General features: G+C 40.2%; 1 protein-coding gene across 2 annotated transcripts in view; it reads left to right on the top strand.

The window, feature by feature from the left end:
* The first annotated feature begins 101 nt into the window (after positions 1-101).
* The window catches only part of NME7 (NME/NM23 family member 7), a 226,486-nt gene continuing 206,935 nt past the window's right edge, over positions 102-19,652 (top strand). Inside the window, exon 1 of one of the 2 annotated variants that reach the window (XM_061160272.1) lies at positions 102-212. In XM_061160272.1, coding sequence (XP_061016255.1) covers positions 210-212 — 3 coding nt within the window. In that variant the 5' untranslated portion in view covers positions 102-209. The remainder of the gene's footprint in view (positions 213-19,652) is intronic. The other variant, XM_061160273.1, reaches the window with a different exon arrangement.

The following is a 19,652-nucleotide window of genomic DNA, read 5'->3' as shown; positions in this document are numbered from 1 at the left end:
CCTAGGCGACGGAGTGAAGGGGCAGTACTGTCGACCGAGTGGGCGGAGGTGCGTTTACTCTTAGCCAATAGAGACGAAGGGGCGGGCCACTGGCGGCCCGGCTGGAGTCCGGCGGTAGGCGGGGCTTTGTTGCCGGAGTAACCCGGCGTTGGTGTCGGTTCCTTCCTGTTGCAAAGATACCTGTTTCCTTGTGCTAAGATCCTGAGGCTATGGTGAGTGCTAGGCGAGGCCAGAAGAAAGGCTCCGGGGTCGTGTTTACGTCGCATCCCAAGTCCTGGGGCCTCTGGGCCCGGAGAGGAGTTCGCGTCCCTTCTCTCTTCACCTCGTTTTCTCTTTCTCCCTTTCCATGCGCCGTCCCTGCAGTTTTCTTGTTTTTCCTGTTTTTTTGTAGCACCATGAATCCCACTTTTGTACTGCTAAGCCTCAAGAGTAATGCGACAGAAAGTGTAGGGGTAAGACATTGAATCTAACAGTTTGAGGTGAGACGTTGTTTCTAACAGACGTGTAAAATGTTTTTATTTTTAATCATTTTTACCCCGCAAGCTCGCAGCTTCACCTTAACGCGCTTCATTTAACACTGTGTTGTGGTGTGTATGTTACTTTTTCATTGGCTCGGGTGTGTGTGTGTGTGCGCTCAATCGTGTCTGACTGTGTGTGTGTGTGTGTGTGTGTGTGTGCGCGCTCAGTCGTGTCTGACTCTTCAGTGACCTCAAGGATTGTAGCCCGCCAGGCTCCGCTGTCCATGGGGTTTCCCAGGCAAGAATACTGGATCTGGGTTGCTATTTCCTTTGCTAGGGGATCTTACCCAGCCAGGGATCGAATCCATGTCTCTGGAGTCTCCTGCATTGGCAGGCAGGTTCTTTTAACAGTAGTGCAGCCTGGGAAGCCCTACTTTCTCATTACTGATCTGAATATCCTTATATTCTGAAGTCTTTGCTTTCTTGAGTGGTCAACCACTGTCGCATACCTTGTCTAAGGGCCAGTTAGTAATAGCTGTATTTTGCATTAGTTCTCTTCTAGCCAGTTGATTACCTTCTAGTTCTGTGCTTTTTAACAAGAATGCCCCTCAAGATCGCTTGAAGATCATTTATAGAAAATCGACTTCCTAGAGCTTCACCCCTAGAAATTGTGAATAAATAGGAATGGGGCTCTATATTTGAATTTTTAAAAGCCTATAGATGATTTTAATTCAGTCACATGTTTGAAAACACCAGGGTTCTAGTGTATTCACTTAATTGCCAAATATTTTAAACATTTACAAATAAAGAACTGGAGGATAGAAGGATGTCCGTTGTCAGATGAATTTAGTTATGAACTTAACATCGGAGACTCTCCCACTTACCCCTTCTTTCTCCACTACTACTCAGCAACCCATTTTATTACCCCAGTCTGTCCCTGCCCTCCTCCTTCCAAGCCCTTTGCAAACCTTCACTTTTAAAAACCCTGTCCCTTTCCCTCCATTCCAACCAGATGACGGAGTCTATGGTCAATTTCTTTAGCCCCAAGCCTCCAACCTATATATTGATATTTCTTTTTACCCATCATTGGGTCTTTTGTTTCTAGTTTATAGAAACAGGTGTTGAAGGATAATGCTTTCAATTTTGCTCTAAATCTTATTCCCCCCGACTCCTTACAGGACATTTTGCTTCGGATTATCGTTCTTCTTTCCTGTACTTTCAACCTCTTCCTTTCCATTTCCTTCTCCTCAGTGTCTGAGTCATACAGCTCAAGAAAATGAAATAAAGCCATTCCCTATCTTGTGTTGTTTATCTATTCCTCCCACCTATCAGTAAACTGCTGGAAAGCATAGTGCTTCCATTTTTAGCAAATTCTGTTTGTTCACTTGCATCCTCAAAACTCTGTTTTCTGAATTCCTCTCTAACAGCTTCGTGAAGTTGTTGTTCAGTCACTAAGTCATGTCTGACTCTGCAACCCCGTGGACTGCAGCACGCCAGGCTTCCTTGTCCTTCACTGTCTCCCTGAGTTTACTCAAACTCATGTTTATTGAGTCAATGATGCCATTTGACCATCTCATCCTCTGTCACACCCTCTTCTTCTGCTACCCTTAATCTTTCCCAGCATGAGGGTCTTTTCCAGTGGGTTGGCTCTTTGCCTCAGGTGGCCAAAGTATTGGAGCTTCAGCTTCAGCACCAGTCTTTCCAATGAATATTCAGGACTGATTTCCCTTAGGATTGGTTGGTCTGATCTCCTTGCAGTCCAAGGGATTCTCAAGAGTCTTCTCCAGCACCACAGTTCAAAAGCATTAATTCTTCGACATTCAGCCTTCTTTATGGTTCAACTCTCACATTTATACATGACTACTGGAAAAACTATAGCTTTGACTATTTGAACCTTTATTAACAAAGTGATGCCTCTGCTTCTTAATATGTTGTCTAGGTTTGTTATAGCTTTTCTTCAAAGGACCAAGCATGTTTTAATTCTGTGGCTGTAATCCTCTATAGTATTTAATCCTCTGTAGTGATTTTGGAGCCCAAGAAAATAAAATCTGCCACTTTTTCCATTTTTTCCCCATCTATTTGCCATGAAGGGGATGGGACTGGATGCCACAATCTTAGTTTTTGAATGTTGAATTTTACGCCAACTTTTTCACTCTCCTCTTTCACCTTCATCAAGAGTCTCTTTGTTCCTCTTTGCTTTCTGCCACTAGGGTGGTATCATCTGCTTATCTGAGGTTGTTGATATCATGAAGTTGTTCTTGCTTAAATTTTGAATGGCCTTTTAAGTGCCAGATCCAGTAATTTCTCCTCAAAATTTATTTTATTTAACTCTTCTGTGACAGCTGAGGTGTGTGCTCAGACACTCAGTTGTGTCCAGCTCTTTGCACTCCTGTGGGCTCAGTAGCCCGCCAGACTACTCTGTCTGTGGGATTTCCCAGGCAAGAATACTGGAGTGGGTTGCCATTTCCTTTTCCAGCGAATATTCCTGACCCAGGGATTGAACCTGCGTCTCCTGCATTGCAGTCGAATTCTTAATCATTGAGCCGCCAGGGAACCCTGTACAGTGGCATAAGGAGATGGAAAGTGACATTTGCAAAATACTGTTTTTGGTGCCTACCGTTCAGATTTTTCAACAGCCCTAAGAGCAGTGGACTCCTCCCTGCACCCTCTGTGTTGGCGAGAGGGGTGTGTGGTAGCTTTTTCAGATTGGGTGGTCAGTGAAGGCTCCTCTGAGGAAGTGACTTTTGTCTTGAAGTCTGAATATTAAGGCACAGTGATCTGAGGGAAGATTCTAGACTGTACCAACAACAAGATCAAAAGAGCTTTGAGCTGTGACCTTAAGGTTTAATGTGAACAAAGAACAGAAATTAGATTGTGAAGCGGTGTGGGGGGAGTACAGTAGAGAATAGCATGAGATGCCAGTAGAGAGGTAGGCAAAGGGTAAACCACAAGAACATAGTTTAGCAGTGTTGTGCAAACTATAGTTGTAACCCATTATTGGGTCATGAAATTAATTCGTGGTATGTTGCCAACATTAAAAAAGAAGACACATGAAGTAGACTTTTACTGTATTCATTGCATGTCAGGGTTGCTTTCATGAAACTTTTAAAATAATTATATGTGTGTTGTGTGTACTGGATTATGATATAGAATATATTTCTTACTGTGCATCATGATCCACAAAGTTCAAGATATAATATACTTTGACCAGTACACACTATAAATGGCAAAATAGTTGAAATCTCAAGGGACATAGATCTTTTCTTCCTCCGTTGACCTAGTGACAATCTTATTGTGTGGCAGGAAAAACTGAATTTAGTGAAAGCGTAAAATTGACTAGAGTAGAATTTTCAAGTTTCTGCATCCAATCTGCTGTCAGTCCTTTATGAGAAAGATTAGGCCTTTAGAAAAAGAAACAGATGTCCTTTATCTGTTCAGTCTGGACACAGGCATCTGTGCTCTATCAAAGCTGATGGTTTCTATAAGCAGCTGAGGATGGAGCTTGTTTCCTGGTGTGGCTTCCTGGTCATTGCAGTTAAATTATCTGCATCTGGTTTGTTACTGTTGTAGCTTCTAGTAGCAGAATTGGGTTCAGGTTTCAGATTTTAGAACCACCTTTATCTTGTGAAGCAGAGATAGGCAACTGTAGTTAAGGTTGTCTCCCATAGATGCTGTTGAAGATAAGATAAAGAATATAGTCGAGTCATCTATTTACTTTTGTGTATACAGAGAATAGAGAAGATAACTCCAAATATTACCCATTTGTACTCTACAAGCAGTGTGCCATGGGCTTCCGTGGTGGCTCAGATGGTAAAGAGTCTGCATGCAGTGCAGCAGACCCAGGTTTGATCTCTGGGTTGGGAAGATCACCTGGAGAAAGGAATGGCTACCCACTGCAGTATTCTTGTCTGGAGAATTCCATGGACAGAGGAGCCTGGAGGGCTGCAGTCCATGGGGTTGCAGAAGAGTCAGACATGACTGAGCAACTAACACACACATAGCAGTGTGCCAGTGTATGTATTTCTCTTAACCTCTAACTTGATATAGTACAAAGGCATGCTTTGTGGTGTTACTGTTCAATTTTGTGGATAATAAATTTTTTCCTTTTATATATTAAATTGCATCTTCCTCAATTACTATTATAGATTCATTTTCTTAAGGAAATAGTAAAAGGTCAGGGTAAAGGAAGGGGATGGGAGATGGCAGATATAGTTCTTGAAGCCAGTTTCATAGCTCTCATGTACTTTTGGGGCTTCCCTGGTGGCTCAGTGGTAAAGAATCCCCGTGCAGTGCAGAAGACATGGAGATAGGAGTTCCATCCTTGGGTCAGAAAGATCCCCTGGAGTAGGAAATGGCAAAGGATTCCAGTATTCTTGCCTGGGAAGTCCCATGGACAGAGGGGCCTTGTGGGTTACAGTCCATGGGGTTGTGAAAGAGTCAGACACAACTTTGGAACTAAACGACAACAATTTTGGGAAAGAGACAGCTAAGCACGAATGATATGTATTTAGCAAGTATTAGATCTTGAGACCCATCAATTTCTGTCCAACTTAAGTGGATTAGCTGGGAACATTTACTTTTATTACTGGTGGTCTTGAAATTTTACTATGCAATGATTTGATTGTGAAAGTATATATAGGAGCCCTTTTCAGGCCTAATCTGTTTCTTGCTACAGAGGCTCAAAATTAGGGCTTTGGAAAAATGGGAAATCCCTCCATCTAGTGGCAAGTATGGGTCTGTCATTTATATTAAACCATCTTGCTCTTTAAGTAGTTTATTGAGTATTACTGTGTGTACCCAAATCTCTGAAAGGTGAATATTTGTACATCTTAGATATTTGAGTATTTTTCATAATTAAATAATTAAAAATTTAATCTCCAAAGGGAGAATGGATCCTATAATAACATGCTCAGTTTTCCTCAGTGCATGCTTGAGAAGTTGCTTCGATTGTTTCTGATTCTTTGCGATGCTATAGACATAGCCCGCCAGGCTCCTCTGTCCATGGGATTCTTCAGGCAAGAATACTGGAGGGGGTTGCGATTCCCTTCTCCAGGGGATCTTCCCAACTCAGGAATTGAACCCGGGTGCCTTAGGTCTCCTGCATTGGGAGATGAGTTTCTTTACCACTAGTGTCTCCTGGGAAGCCCTCTTTTTCTCAGAATTCCCTTTTAAAATCTAGTAATGGCCTTGAGAATTTATCTTGTCTCTTGCTATGCACATAGGTCAGGCATGCATCATCAGAACATTTTTAGAACCAAAATTGAAATACTAAGCAGTTATACAGAAGTGGAGCAGAGCCTCTTGAACTCATCCTTCTGCCCTACTGTTGGGTTCCTGCTCCCTGCTGTAAATGTGAGATACAAAGATGAATTAGGCCAGATCTCTCTCTTAAGGAGAGAGATCTTAAGGAGCTCTTAAGGAGCTCTCTCTTAAGGAGCTCACTGTCTTGGAGGAAGAAGGAAGGCAGGGAAGAGAGGAACACGATATACAGTAACATTGTAATATTAAGAAGAATTCAATTTCCTCATTTGTAAAATGAACAGGATAGTAATACTAGCTCCCTCATAGGGATACTGTTATGAGTAAAAGAGATAAAGTGCTTAGGTTAATGCTGTATCCATTGTAAGTTTCCAATACGTATTAGCTGTTTTTATTACTTTTGTTGTTATTGACAGGTGTTGAGATAGAGACCTACTGAGTATAGGAAGAAAGGAGAGACTAATCAGTATGTAGGAATGTCAATTAGAAACAAGATTAGTTAACTTTACACCTCATGGGAGAAGCTTTCCTAGTCTCCCCGACCTAGAGTAGCACCTCCAGTTACTCTGGTTCCCCTCTCCTTCTTCACCTTTTTTCATCTTGGTGGTTTAGTCACTAAGTCATGTCTGACTCTTGCCACCCCATGGGCTATAGACTGTCAGGCTCCTCTGTCCATGGGATTTCCCGAGTAAGAATACTGGAGTGGGTTGCCTTTTCCTTCTCCAGGGGCTCTTCCTGATCGAAGGGTGGAACCTGGGTGTCCGGTGTTGCAGGTGGATTCCTTACCTGCTCCTGATAAAGCACTGCACAGCTGCAATTTTAATAATGATAGTGCCTGGTGTTTACATAATGTTTTCCATTGTTTAAGGCATTTAAGAGTCTTAACTAATTCAGAGTGTCCTTTAGAGATAGAAATTGTGTGTGAGGAGGAAGATCAAAATCTATAGAGAGCAGAGAAGGTCAGACATTCAAGGAAGAAGAATAATGCTCTGCAGAGTAGAAAAGAAGGAAAGTTAACTTCCCACCGAATTTCCCTGTGAGTCCTTTTGGTAGACTGAAGGCAAAAGGAGAGAGAGACAGCAGAGGATGAGATGGTTAGAGAGCATCACCAACTCAATGGACTTGGATATGAGCAAACTCAAACAGTGAAGTGAAAGTCACAAAGTTGTGTTCGACTCTTTGCGACTCCATGGAATTCTTCAGGCCAGAATACTGGAGTGGATAGCCTTTCTCTTCTCCAGGGGATCTTCCTAACCCACGGTTCGAACCTGGGTCGCCCACATTGCAGGCAGATTCTTTATCAGCTGAGCCATAAGGTAGGGTGTTTTATTCTAAGTAAGAACTCTAGATTCATGAACTCATTTGACAATGATTTTTAAGTTCCTATTTTTTGTCAGATACTGTTCTAGGCACCCAGGATGTAGCAATGACTGACAAAGTCGTGCCCTCATGGAGCTAAAATTTGGGGATGGGGTGTCACACAATTAAAAAAAACATGTAATATAGGGTTAATTATTGATATTGAAGAATTAGATTATGGCAAAAGGAGTGGAGAAAGGAGTATTCTTTCTGCTGGTATTTACTGGGTGGTCAGGGAAGCTTATCTTGCTTGCTAACATTTGAGCAGAGAGCTGAATGCAGTGATGCTTCGAGAACCCTGGTAATCCTAGCAGTGGAGCAGTCCAGACAGAGGGAATATCAAGGTAAAGATTCTGAGGTGGGAGCCTGCAGGGATGAACAAGAAGGCCAGTAAGATTGGAGCAGAGAGGGTGAAGGAGAAAAGAGCAGAAATGTTGAGAGTTAGCCTGAGGCCAGATCATATAAACTCTATGTGGTATGAAATCATAAACCCTTAGAGCTGAAAGAGACTTTTGTTTCTGAAACTGAGGTTGAGGCCTGTTGGTGGATTGTGAACTCTAAACTGTGAATAGTGATTAGCTTTTACAAAAGTGTAAAATATCAATACATTGCCCATTCTGAGGATAAGAATTGTTTGATAGAACTTTTCTTCAGTTGTGTGTGTGTGTGTGTGTGTGTGTGTGTGTGTATGTGTATTGGTTTTGGTGGAAATTACAGTTGTTATTGCAAGTTTTGGTGAAAACAAAGTAAAATGCTTGTGAACCACTGATCTAGTCTTACATCCAAATTTTGTAGATGGGGAAGCTCAAGTTAGGAAGTACTCAGAGGTGCACGTGATTTCTTGCTCAGCAAGCTCTTCTTGATGCCACACTGTGCTCCTGCCTAGATGCTGTGTGCAGGTCTGGATGTAGATGTGACTGACTCCATGCTGCCTTAGTTCTAACTTGTGCTGTTTTTTAAAATATTTTGTGCCGGCAGCCGTTAGAGGAGGTCCCGCCCTTGACAAGGTCCTGAAGAAAATACCAACCAGACAGGCAAGGCCGTCCGGGATCCCATCCATGACGAGGTCATGAGGAAAAAACCTGACAGGCAAGGCCGTCTAGGATAAGGGACCCTCCAGGTTGGCCTCGGCCTCTACCCCACCCTGTATCCTTCCCCCTTTTCTGCTGCTGTTCTTATTTGTCCTGCTGCAGATTCTTGTGTTGCCTGCCGAGCACTCTCCTGCTCCTCTTTCACTGAATAAAGACCAACTTAAAAGCTAATTAATAAATCTCCTGGATGCTGGTACCCTATGAAGAGGCCAGGGATGAAGGAAATGCTTCAATTCAAACCCTTTTGCTGGCATTCTGGCTTGTTTGATAAATGTGTGCTCTCATTGCACAAAATGCTCATGATTGTTCTAAACATCCTAAGCACAGTAAGCTAACAAAAGAAACTATTAAGCATAGGTCCCTCCTCGGGGTGAGAAAAGCCCCACAAATATTATAGCCACAAATGTGCCTAATAAAAAATAGTGTAGATAGAGATTAGCTGGTGACTTCTTGCAGGTAATTAACTTTTGGACTAAGAGCCTGTTTTGTGCCATATCTGCTGTTTTTGCAATCCTTTGCATTTCTGTTCTGTAAAAATGTAATCCTGTCTAATTCCCATGGAGATGACACCAAATAGAAAGAAAATAGATTAACCACAAAAAAGACAGGGTCGGCTACTGAAGTTGCTTAAAGTTGCACCAGGTGCAAGCCATAAATTGTCAACAGGCCTGAAAGCCAAAAGATGTTATGCATAGAGATTAACCATTAAAAAGGCCCTAATAGGCACAGAGCCCTTTGGGGGGTGAGGAAGCCCTATTAAAAAATACAAAACATATTGTTTTAAAAGTGGTTATTAGATCAATGTTTGATTGATGTTACTGTGCTGAGGTTGTGCAGTGGAAACTATTGTTAATATAGTTGGAGATCTAGTAAAATAAGAGTTTAGCCCTAGTGTAAAAACAATAAGATAATTGCTCATTTTAACCAGGAGTGCTAAACAGGGGCTGCCTCTCCAGAGCCGCGGAGTCTTTGTGTGTTAAACTTTTTAGATAAATTCAGCTGAGAATTTCTGCAACAAGACTGATTTTTATGTTAACAGGATTGTATTTCTATTATGTTGCAACCTGCTGTATCATGAGACTGCCACTTTTCTGTTTTCTGCTAACCTCAAGGCCAGAAGATAATGTACAAAAAATCTATGGGAAAAGACTCTCATAAACAAAAATATACAGAGCACACCTAGTTTCCTGAAGGACAAGCTGATATAATGTTAAACTAAGTCTGTATGCTTATCTGCCCCTTAGAAATGTACCAACTTAGGGTATAAAGACAATGGTGAAAAATAAAGCAACTGCCAGACTCTGCTGCACATCCTGGTCTGGTCTCTCCTTCTCTCTCTCTCCCTTGCAGACTTGGCCCTATCAAGGCCGGTCCTATGTGTCTTCTCTCACCGACGCCGTTCATCCTGAGGGTTCCCCTGGATCCTGCTGGGGCTGGACCCCGGCAATTTTGTTTATTTATTTTCTCTACTCTGGGTCTTCATTGCTTCTTTCTCTAGTTGCAGCGAGTGGGGACTACTCGTTGTGGGGCACAACCTTTTCAATTGGTGGCTTCGCTTGTGGAGCACGGGAGACTCACTAGTGGTGGGGCACAGGCTCAGTTACCCTCAGGGCGTGTGAATCTTTCTGAACCAAGGATTGAACCCATGTCCCCTGCATTGGCAGGCAGATTCTTAACACGGGACCACTAAGAAAGTCCTCTAATTTCTTAAATAAGGGAAGGAATTACAAGCTTTATTTAGTCAATACCATATCAGTAAGTATTCGGATAGCAACCTCAGTTCTGTTTTATGATCCTTTTTTACACTGTTTGACTTTGCATTCTTTATTTTTCCTAAATATCCTTTTCATTTCCCTAGGAAAGAAAGCTATCCAAAGTGAAGAGATAGAGAGGGAGAGAAAGAAATCCAGGACCCAGAGAGAGGGAGAGGGACACACATCTAAAATCGAGGAGAGAAAAGAGAGAAATCTCCAAGGCCGTGAGAGAGAAGTAGCCACATCTCTGACTTGCCTACTCTTCTTGCCATTTCCATGGTCCCCACTGCTCCTTCCTGAAGGCCTGGTCTTCTGGGAAGACAGTGCTGGTGGAGAAGGGGCTCCGTCCACTTTCAAAGACATGCATTGGGAATTTACCTCTGTAATCTGCCTTCTGCCTCTCAGAGGATCAGTAATGTGCTGAGGAGAGTGAGCTCCTGGAGAGCAGGGTTTATTTACTGTGCTCCTTGACATTCCTAGGCCTGGTCCATGAAGGTCCTCAGTAATGCTGTGCTTGAAAGATCTTCCTAATTAATACACTGAGCTGTCATGAGACTGTTCCTGTTACAACTAAATTGTCACTTCTACAAACAATAAATCTCTAACATGAAGGGGAAGGAGGATTAGGCTCAAAAGAGACTTAATTTTGCAGAACTGCAAAGGTAGATTAATGAAGTTTGATGATATTAATCCAAAGGTTTTAAAAAAGATTCTTTTACAAACACATATACACATACACACACATACCAGATTAATCCCTTCCTTTTTTTAATGTCATGAGAAAGATGTTCTTGAAATTGTTTAACAGGATTTAAAAGAATTACTGTTTTGAATTGTTTAAAATCCCATATGTCATATAATGGGATTTTAAACAATTCAAAACAATAATTTTTAAGATTCCCTGAAATAGGATATGGTAACCCACTTCAGTATTCTTGCCTGGGAAATTCCATGGACAGCGAAGCCTGGCAGGGTACAATCCATGGGGTTTCAAAGAGTCAGATATGACTGAGCACACATGAATGTAATGTATTAGATGTTAGAAAGCAAATGAAGAGAATTCAGTGGATGTTATTCTTCTTTCATAAGAGTTGTTGTTTGAACCTGATCATTTCTTCAGTGACTAAAAAAAAAATATGCTTTAAATCTACTTGGGACTAGTTGGGGGAAGTATCAAAAAAGAGCTCAGATTAGGTCCTTTTTATGGAAGGAATTAGAAAGAAATGAAATTGTTGGCCTGGCATGTGTTGTCTTTTCATTAAAACATTTCCTAAAGCCCTGATGACTGAAAGGGGATCTATTAAAAACTAAGTTAACTTATTAACTTATAAATTAGAATGGGAAACCTTCTTTTCTTTTCTTTTTTGGAAACCTTCTTTTCTTAGTAACTAATATCTTTTCTTTCTTTTCTTAAGAACTAATATCAATCATTTATTTTAGGCCTACTGTAAATTAAATTCTTTTCATGGGGGGAAACAGTCTCAGTGTTAAAAGACACCCAAAGTTATACTGCTGTTGAGTGGCTGGGCCCTGATTTGAACCTGTTTAGCCTGGAAACCTGATCTTTCTCATCTGCTGCAACTGGGGTCATGCTGTTTAAATTTTTTAGGAATAAATTTCTTCCTCTTTTTTTTCATAACTGTAGAGAGAAGTGAAGACTCTTTACTTCCTTTTTGAAAACTCAATTTCTAGAGCATATGAGTGATACAAATTTTCTTCCAAAAGTCATAATGCATATTTTGATAGTTACGGCCTCTGCAAAATGACCATGATTTAATGTAGAATTACAGGGCTCTGACTGAGAGGTGTTTGTCGAATGGCTGTGTGGCCTGGATATGTTGAAATCCACATTGAACATTAGGTGGCGCTCCTTCATCACTGGATACATTTTTTTGGGGGGACTGATAGTTTTATGGATATTATTAGTTGCTCGTTAATTTTAATTTTATTGATATGGTATACGAATACCATTCATCTGGAAAGAACACAGTATCACGGATTATTTCTCATGAAGACACACACTTTTCCTTTTCATAAATTAGGAAACGGAAACCTAGATAATGAAAAGAAGGGCCTCCTTGGAGATTAAAATTGAAAGTGGCTTCTTTGAAGAATCTGTTACTCCAGCAAAATATCCTTTGTCCTGTTTAAAAGAAGCCCCAAACAGTAAACTACTAAATTTAAATTAAAATAACCCAGGAGTCACATGAAATAATGTAGGAAAAATCTTTTCCAAGCAGTAGGGAGGATTATCCTAATACGTATCTCTTCAGATAGATTCTCTGATGATCAGTAGTACGTCTAACACTTGCTAATAGAGTCAAGACTTTTGCCACTTTTATAGAAGTACATTTTTGCTTATGGCCCTTTGAATCTACATCACTTGAGCATGCATGTAGTATTTTCTCCCTGACTGATACTCCAAAATACTCAGACTCATTCCTTTCCACATGAGGATAAAGCCAACAGAATCAGTAGCCAACTGTAGTTAATGCTGAATAGTAATAATTGCCATGTTTGCAAAGTTACATGTATGTTTAGCATCTGCAACATTCAGTATTTGAAATCGAGGAAACATGGAAGCAGTTTGGTTCGTGAAGAGCAGCACTCCTCTGTCTCTGCAGCCAGGGCCACTGCAGTCTTCTGTGCATGCTGCACTCTACAACTATGAGTGAATTGCAGATGCATTTATTTTTCTAATCGATGACAGAAAATGTTCCAAGGAAAGCACAGCTTTTTCTGATTTGTGTAAAAGCACCAGGTCTGCTAAGGAACAGACTTGGCACTTGGTGCCATTGGCATTTTCCCTAGAGGAGAAAAGAGTAGAAGATAGAAGAGGGAGCACAGGAGAGAGGTGATATAAAAATAACATCCAAGGATGTGTCTGAATTGCTAAAAAGGGTCACAGTGGGTTTAGGGCCTCCACAATAGAGGTAGGATGCCCTCCCACCTTATCTGCCCCTCTCCTGCCACCTTCAGGTCATACTGACTTTTTTCCCCCATGAATTCACCAAGCCCCATCTTCCCATTCTTATAAGGAATGTCCCTCATTATAGGACCATGTTTCGCTGCATTCCCACATGGTCTGGTTTCAGCCTTTATTATAAACTTGCTGTTAGAAATCCTGAAGCTACTGCCATATTCTCATTCTCTCTCTGTATATGTACCTACGTAAATAAATCCTTATTCTGTTTAATTTTAGCCTTCTCATGTCCACTGGAGAAGGAAATGGCAACCCACTCCAGTATTCTTGCCTGGAGAATCCCAGGGACAGGGGAGCCTGGTGGGCTGCCGTCTCTGGAGTAGCACAGGGTCGGACACGACTGAAGCGACTTAGCAGCAGCAGCAGCAGCATCTTCCCATTGAGGCTTTATACTTTTTGTCTTTCTGGAATATTTCTCTCCCAGACTTCTGCATGAATGGGTTATTTCTTATCCTGGTTTTACTTCACATGACATCTCCTCATAGAGGGCTTTGCTTTATATTCTAGTTGAAGGAAGATTCCTTAGCGCTATATCTCGAATCATTAACACATTTACTTATGCATTGTCTTGTCTTTATAACACTTATTGTTGCAGGAATCACACCATTTTTAAAAACATGTTACAAGGAGAGACAGAAAATTGGTGAGCAAGCTCCATGTCAACAGGGCCTTGTCAGTTTTGAATATCCCTATTGTCTGTTGCAGTGCCTGGCAAAGAGAAGGAACTGAATATTTGTTGAATGAATGGAGGAATAAATAAATTCAGCTTTTCAGGCATGAATAACTTTTTATTTTATAATGGCCAGTGGATAAGTTCTGTTTTTTAAATTTGTTCTTTCAACGAATATTTAATAACACCTATTATATGCCATGCATATACTTTGTCCCTTGGACTACACCTGTGAACAAAACAGACAACAATTCCTGCCCTAAGAGGTCTTAAATTCTATTGAGGGAGATGTTAATATGTTGATAAATAATCAACATATTAAGTATAATATGCATAATATTTGAAGGTGTCAAATGCCATAGGGAAAAAATGGTCAGGGTGATGAACACTGGGAACGCTAGTAATGATGGTGAATGTAATTGACAGGGAAGTGGCCAGGGTCAGTCTACCAGAGAAGATGATAGCTGAGCAAAGACTGGAGAGTGAGAAATGATATGCCAGGCAGACGCTGGAGAGAAAGTATTCCAGGAAGTAGGGCAGCCGGTAGAGAGGCTCTTAGGTAGAGAATGCCATGTGTTCAAGTAACAGTGTGGCTCTGACACCGTAAGCAAGAGTGATAGTTGTGGGAGATGAAATCAGATAGGTAACTGGAGACCAGGTTTGCAGGTCATTGAAAGTGGGTTGATTTTATTCTGATAGAAATAGAAAGTGTTTGAGTCTGCAGGTTTTAAGAGGAGGGGTGAGGTGGTTCAACTTATATGTTTACAAGATCTCTTTGACTGCTTTTTAGAGAATAGAAAAATAGAATAGAATGTGGTGAAGGGCAGTGGTCAAGAATGGAAATAGAGAAACCATTTATTAGGTGTAATCTAAGTGAGAGTATGGTGGCTTGGAGCAATGTGATTGCAATGGAGATAGTGGAGTGACTCAGTGTATATCCTTTGTAGTTAGAGCTAACAGGATTTCCTGATGGGTCTGAGGTTTCAGAAAAGAGTGAGTCAGGGATGGAGTTAAAAGATTACCTTTGGGTTACTGCCTAAGCAATGGTAAGGACTGAGTTGCTATTAATAGAGACATGGAAGACTGATGAGGAACAGGTTTGGTGAGGGGCTGGAACAGGGGTTTAATTTGGAGCACATTAAATTAGAGATACTTATTTAATATCTAAGGTAAGAGCCAGTTGCTTACATGACCCTGAAATTTGGAAGAGGTCTACCCTGAGAGCTGTCAGCATGTGGATGTATTTTAAAGCCATGAGACCAAACAATATCATTAAGAGAATAAATATAGATAGCAACAAGATGTTCAAAGACCAAGACCCAAGGTACTTGAACATTAAGAAATCGAGGGGAAATGCAAATGCTGGAAAAGAGGTTACAAGTTAGTAACTGAAGCTTCTACTTTAAGAAACAAGAAAACAAACAAAAATAAGAGTAAGCTCAACCTCAGACAGGAAGATGGATGGAAATGAAGTTTAGAGTGGAAATCAATAAAATAGGAAACTGAGAAACAACAGAGAAAATGAATGAAACCAAAAATTGTTTCTTTGAAATGATTAATACTGATAATACTTTGGTTAGACTGACTAATAAAAGAAGACCAAAGATATTGATACAAATGATCCAAATTAGGAATGAAAGAGATGGTATCTCTACTGACCCATAAATTAAAGGAATTACAGTGAAATACTATGAACAACTTTATGCCATCAAGTTAGACAACTTGGATGAAACGAGTGAAGTTCTTGAAAGATAGAATGACTAAAATAGACTCAAAAAGATGGAGAACATCTGAATAGACCTATACCAGGCAAAGCAATTGAATTAGTGTTAAAAAAAAAAAAACAACTTTCTACAAAGAAAAATTCAGGCCCAGATGGCTTCTCTGGTGAATTATATCAAACATTTAAAGAATAATCAATACCAACCTTTCAGGAAAATAGAAGAGGAAGTACTTCCCAACTCATCCAGTGATGCCAGCGTTACCCTTATACCGAAGCCAGGGGAAGACATTATGAGAAAAGAAAACTGCCAGTATTCCTTGTGAGTGTATATATACAAATCCTCAACAAAACATTAGTAAACTGAATCCAGCAACGTATGGAAGGGATTATACAACCTGATCTAGTGGGATTTATGCCAAGAATGCAAGGTTGATATAGTATCTGAAAAATTAGATTAATTAGATAATTCACCTTATTAATAAAAGACAGAATCCACATTATCATCAGAAGACATGAAAACACTTTTCCAAAATCCAGTACCATCCATAATAAAAATTCTCAACAAATTAAAAGGAGAAGGAAACTCCTTCAGCCTGACTCAGGATATTCACAGAAAACCTATAGCTAACAACGTACTTAATGGTGAAAATGTTGATGCTTTTTTCCTAACATACGTAATAAGAGAGAGTGATGTCTGCTTTCACCAGTTTTATATGATGTTGTAAAAGAAGTTTTAGTCATTTGCAGTCAGGCGAGAGAAAAAGAGATAAAGAGGCATCCAGATTGGATAGGAAGAATTAAAACTGCCTTTATTCATAGATGATATAACCATATATGTAGAAAATCCTGAGTCTACCACCCACCTACCCCAATACCAAAACACTTTTGTAACTAATATGTTCAGTAAGGTTGTCGAATATGAGATCGATATACAAGATCAATATACAAAAGTCAACTATTTCTTTGTACTACAATGGATCATCTAAAGAGGAAATTAAGGAATAAGTTCCATTTCCCATAGCAGCAAAAAAATAAATACTTAGACTTTTTTTTTTTTTTAACAGAAGTACAGGATGTACACTGAATACTACAAAACGTTGCTGAGTAAAATTGTAAGGTTAAGATCTAAATGAGTGGTGGCATTCCATGTTCATGGATTGGAAGAATCAATATAATTTTCTGGCAATTTTCTATAAAGTAAATAGGTTAAAAAAAAAAGGCTGAAAGTAAATAGATTCAGTGTAGTCCCTATCAAAATTCTAGCAGACATTTTTGTAGAAATTGACAAGCTGATCCCAAGTTGATATAGAAATGTGAAGAACTCAGAACAGTCAACACAGTTTTAAATGACTAAAACTGGAAGATTTAGACTTCCTGGTTTCAATCCTTAAAGATACAGTCATCAGGACAGTGTAGTGCTGGTGTAAGGCTAGACAGAGATCAGTGGAACAGGATTGAGAATTCAGGAATAAACCTATTATGGTAAGTTGATTTTCAACAAGAATGCCAATGCAATTAAATGATGAAAGAATTCACACAAATACTCACAAATGGTGTTGGGACAATTGGATATCCATATTAAAAAAGATACATTTAGACTCTAAATGAAAAGCAACTCAAAGTGAATTATAGACCTAAACGTTAGAGCTAAAACTATAAAGCTGTTAGAAGAAAATACAGGGATAAATATATGTGACCTTGGGTTAGGCAAAACCTTCTTAGATATGACAACAAAAGCATAAGTAACCAAAGGTCCCCTCCCCCTCCCCCAGTAAATTTATCTGGAATTGGCAATGTGAGACAAGAAGTACCTCTATCCCAATGTATCCTTCTAGGTCCTACAGGACATAGATATTCTATATTCAATTGGGATAACTGAAAAGTTTACTGAAGAGAATAATTACAGAGGTGTGGGCAGAATTAAGGGAAATGGTTCAATGGAAGGAGGGGCTAGCAACTGCAGGGAGCCAGTGCTACCTACAGGGCTGTCCCCAGGGCAAAAGGAGAGAGCTACCAGGGAAGAGCTGTCAAGGAAGGATGGCCCGACAGGAGCTGTGGCCTTTAGTAGAGGGGAGCAACTGACCAGTGCTATCTGGGAGAGGGAGAAAGTTAGGAGGATAAAAATCTTGACTTCACTTTTCTTCCTTTGGTCTCTAGTCACTGCCTCCCACTGGCCAGACTCATGTGAAAGTCCAGAGACAAGAGAGTCCTTTGGTGAGGCTCATGCTGCTTGGCTGGCCCAACTCAGCACAGGTTTAAAAAGAGCAGAGTGAAGGTCTGGAGAGACACATGGAGACTGCACATTCACTTCCAGGCCCAGTGGTGCAGTGGCTGTGGGATAAAGGCATTTGATAAGATTAAGCCTGCCATACTTGTTATGACCTTAGCAATAGCTCTTTGGATCCAAAAACATACAGATACCATTTATATTCTAATTTTCTGTGTTATCAGATGATTTCTAGACCAAGAATGGAATAAATTTTCTAATTGACTATTAGGTGAATAGTGTGTAATTGCTTCAATATTCTCTTGCCATTATAGTTAGACCCAAGTTCAAATCTGTTTGCCTTTTTGAGTACTGTGGTTCAGATAATTATTGACAAGAGATCCCTTATGGATAACTCTCATCCTGGAGTCCCTTAATCTTTCATCAAGTATGGTTTTTAAGGTGCCAGTCAGGAAAGCCATAATTATTTGAAAAACTAAGGAAAAAAAAGTCTTCTTTTGGAAATTTTCTGGAAATAGGAATAAACAGACATGCAGACAAATGGGTGTTGGGTTTTGATTTTAATCTGGAAGGGTGAACTTTTGCCATTTATCAAGATCTTGTCCTGAACACATTTATTTACTCTCTTCAGTCTTTATTTTGGTAGTATATGTCTGACTTTTTTTTTTAAGGGTCCCAAAACTAGCAAAATCACTCTGGAGTCTCAAAAGCAATAGATGGTGTAGTTTCTATCCTTTGGAAGCTCAGAATTTTGTTACAGAGAGATTATGTGTTGTACAAACCTGCCAGATGTCAACCCAGTGTTTTACTGTGGAAGCATCAATTTGCCTATCAGGAAACAAAGTTCTTTGTTAAACTCTGCTACTTAGCAAGTTACAAAACTCTTGCCAAGTCACTTAATTTATATATGTTCTCTTGATCTCTGGAAGTTGGTGAAAATCAAGTTCCAAGTATATAGAAATATCACTTGACTAGGGTTGATCTGAAAATACTTTCAATAATTGTGTGTTCTTTCAGCCTTGCTTTTCAGAGAGGTTTCCCCTGGTAGGTAGTATGTGCCATTGTTTTCTTTTTTTTTTTCATGGCCACATGTGGAGTTAAGTTTTTAAGGTGCTGATCTGCAAAAGTCTAAGAGGAGGATTTTCAAGGATCAATAGGGCCCAAGCTGAAAAAGTTTTAAAAAGTTCTTTCTTCCCCCAAACTGGATATATGCTTTTAAAAATGATTCTTGTTTTACAAGATTTTTTACAAGATTTTTTTACAAGTTTCCCGATTTACACTTCAGTTCAGTTGCAATTGTGTCCAACTCTTTGCGACCCATGGACTGCAGCATGCCAGGCTTCCTTGTCCATCATGAACTCTCAGAGCTTGCTCAAACTCATGTCCATTGAGTTGGTGATGCCATCCAACCATCTCATCCTCTGTCATCCCTTTCTCCTCCTGCCTTCAATCTTTCCCAGCATCAGGGTCTTCTCCAATGAGTCAGTTCTTCTCATCAGGTGGCCAAAGTATCGGAGTTTCAGCATCAGTCCTTCCAATGAATATACAGTACTGATTTCCTTCAGGATGGACTGGTTGGATCTCCTGCAGTCCAAAGGATTCTCAAGAGTCTTCTCCAGCACCACAGTTCAAAAGAATCAATTCTTCGGCACTCAGCTTTCTTTATGATCCACTCTCATATCCGTACATGACTACTGGGAAAAAACCATAGCTTTGACTAGACAGACCTTTATTGGCAAAGTAATGTCTCTGCTTTTTAATACGCTGTCTAGGTTGGTCACAGCTTTTCTTCCAAGGAGCAAGTGTATTTTACTTTCATGGCTGCAGTCACCATCTGCGGTGATTTTGGAGCCCAAGAAAATAAAGTCTGTTACTGTTTCCATTGTTTCCCCGTCTATTTGCCATTAAGTGATGGGACTGGATGCCATGATCTTAGTTTTCTGAATGCTGAGTTTTAAACCAACTTTTTCACTCTCCTCTTTGACTTTCATCAAGAAGCTCTTTAAGTCTTCTTCACTTTCTGACATAAGGGTGGTGTCATCTGCATATCTGACGTTATTGATATTTCTCCCAGCGATCTTGATACCATATTGTGCTTCATCCAGCCCAGCATTTCACATGATGTACT

Source organism: Dama dama, chromosome 14 (genome assembly GCF_033118175.1).
Source record: "Dama dama isolate Ldn47 chromosome 14, ASM3311817v1, whole genome shotgun sequence".
NCBI lineage: Eukaryota > Metazoa > Chordata > Mammalia > Artiodactyla > Cervidae > Dama > Dama dama.
This window is presented reverse-complemented; position numbering and strand designations above follow the sequence as displayed.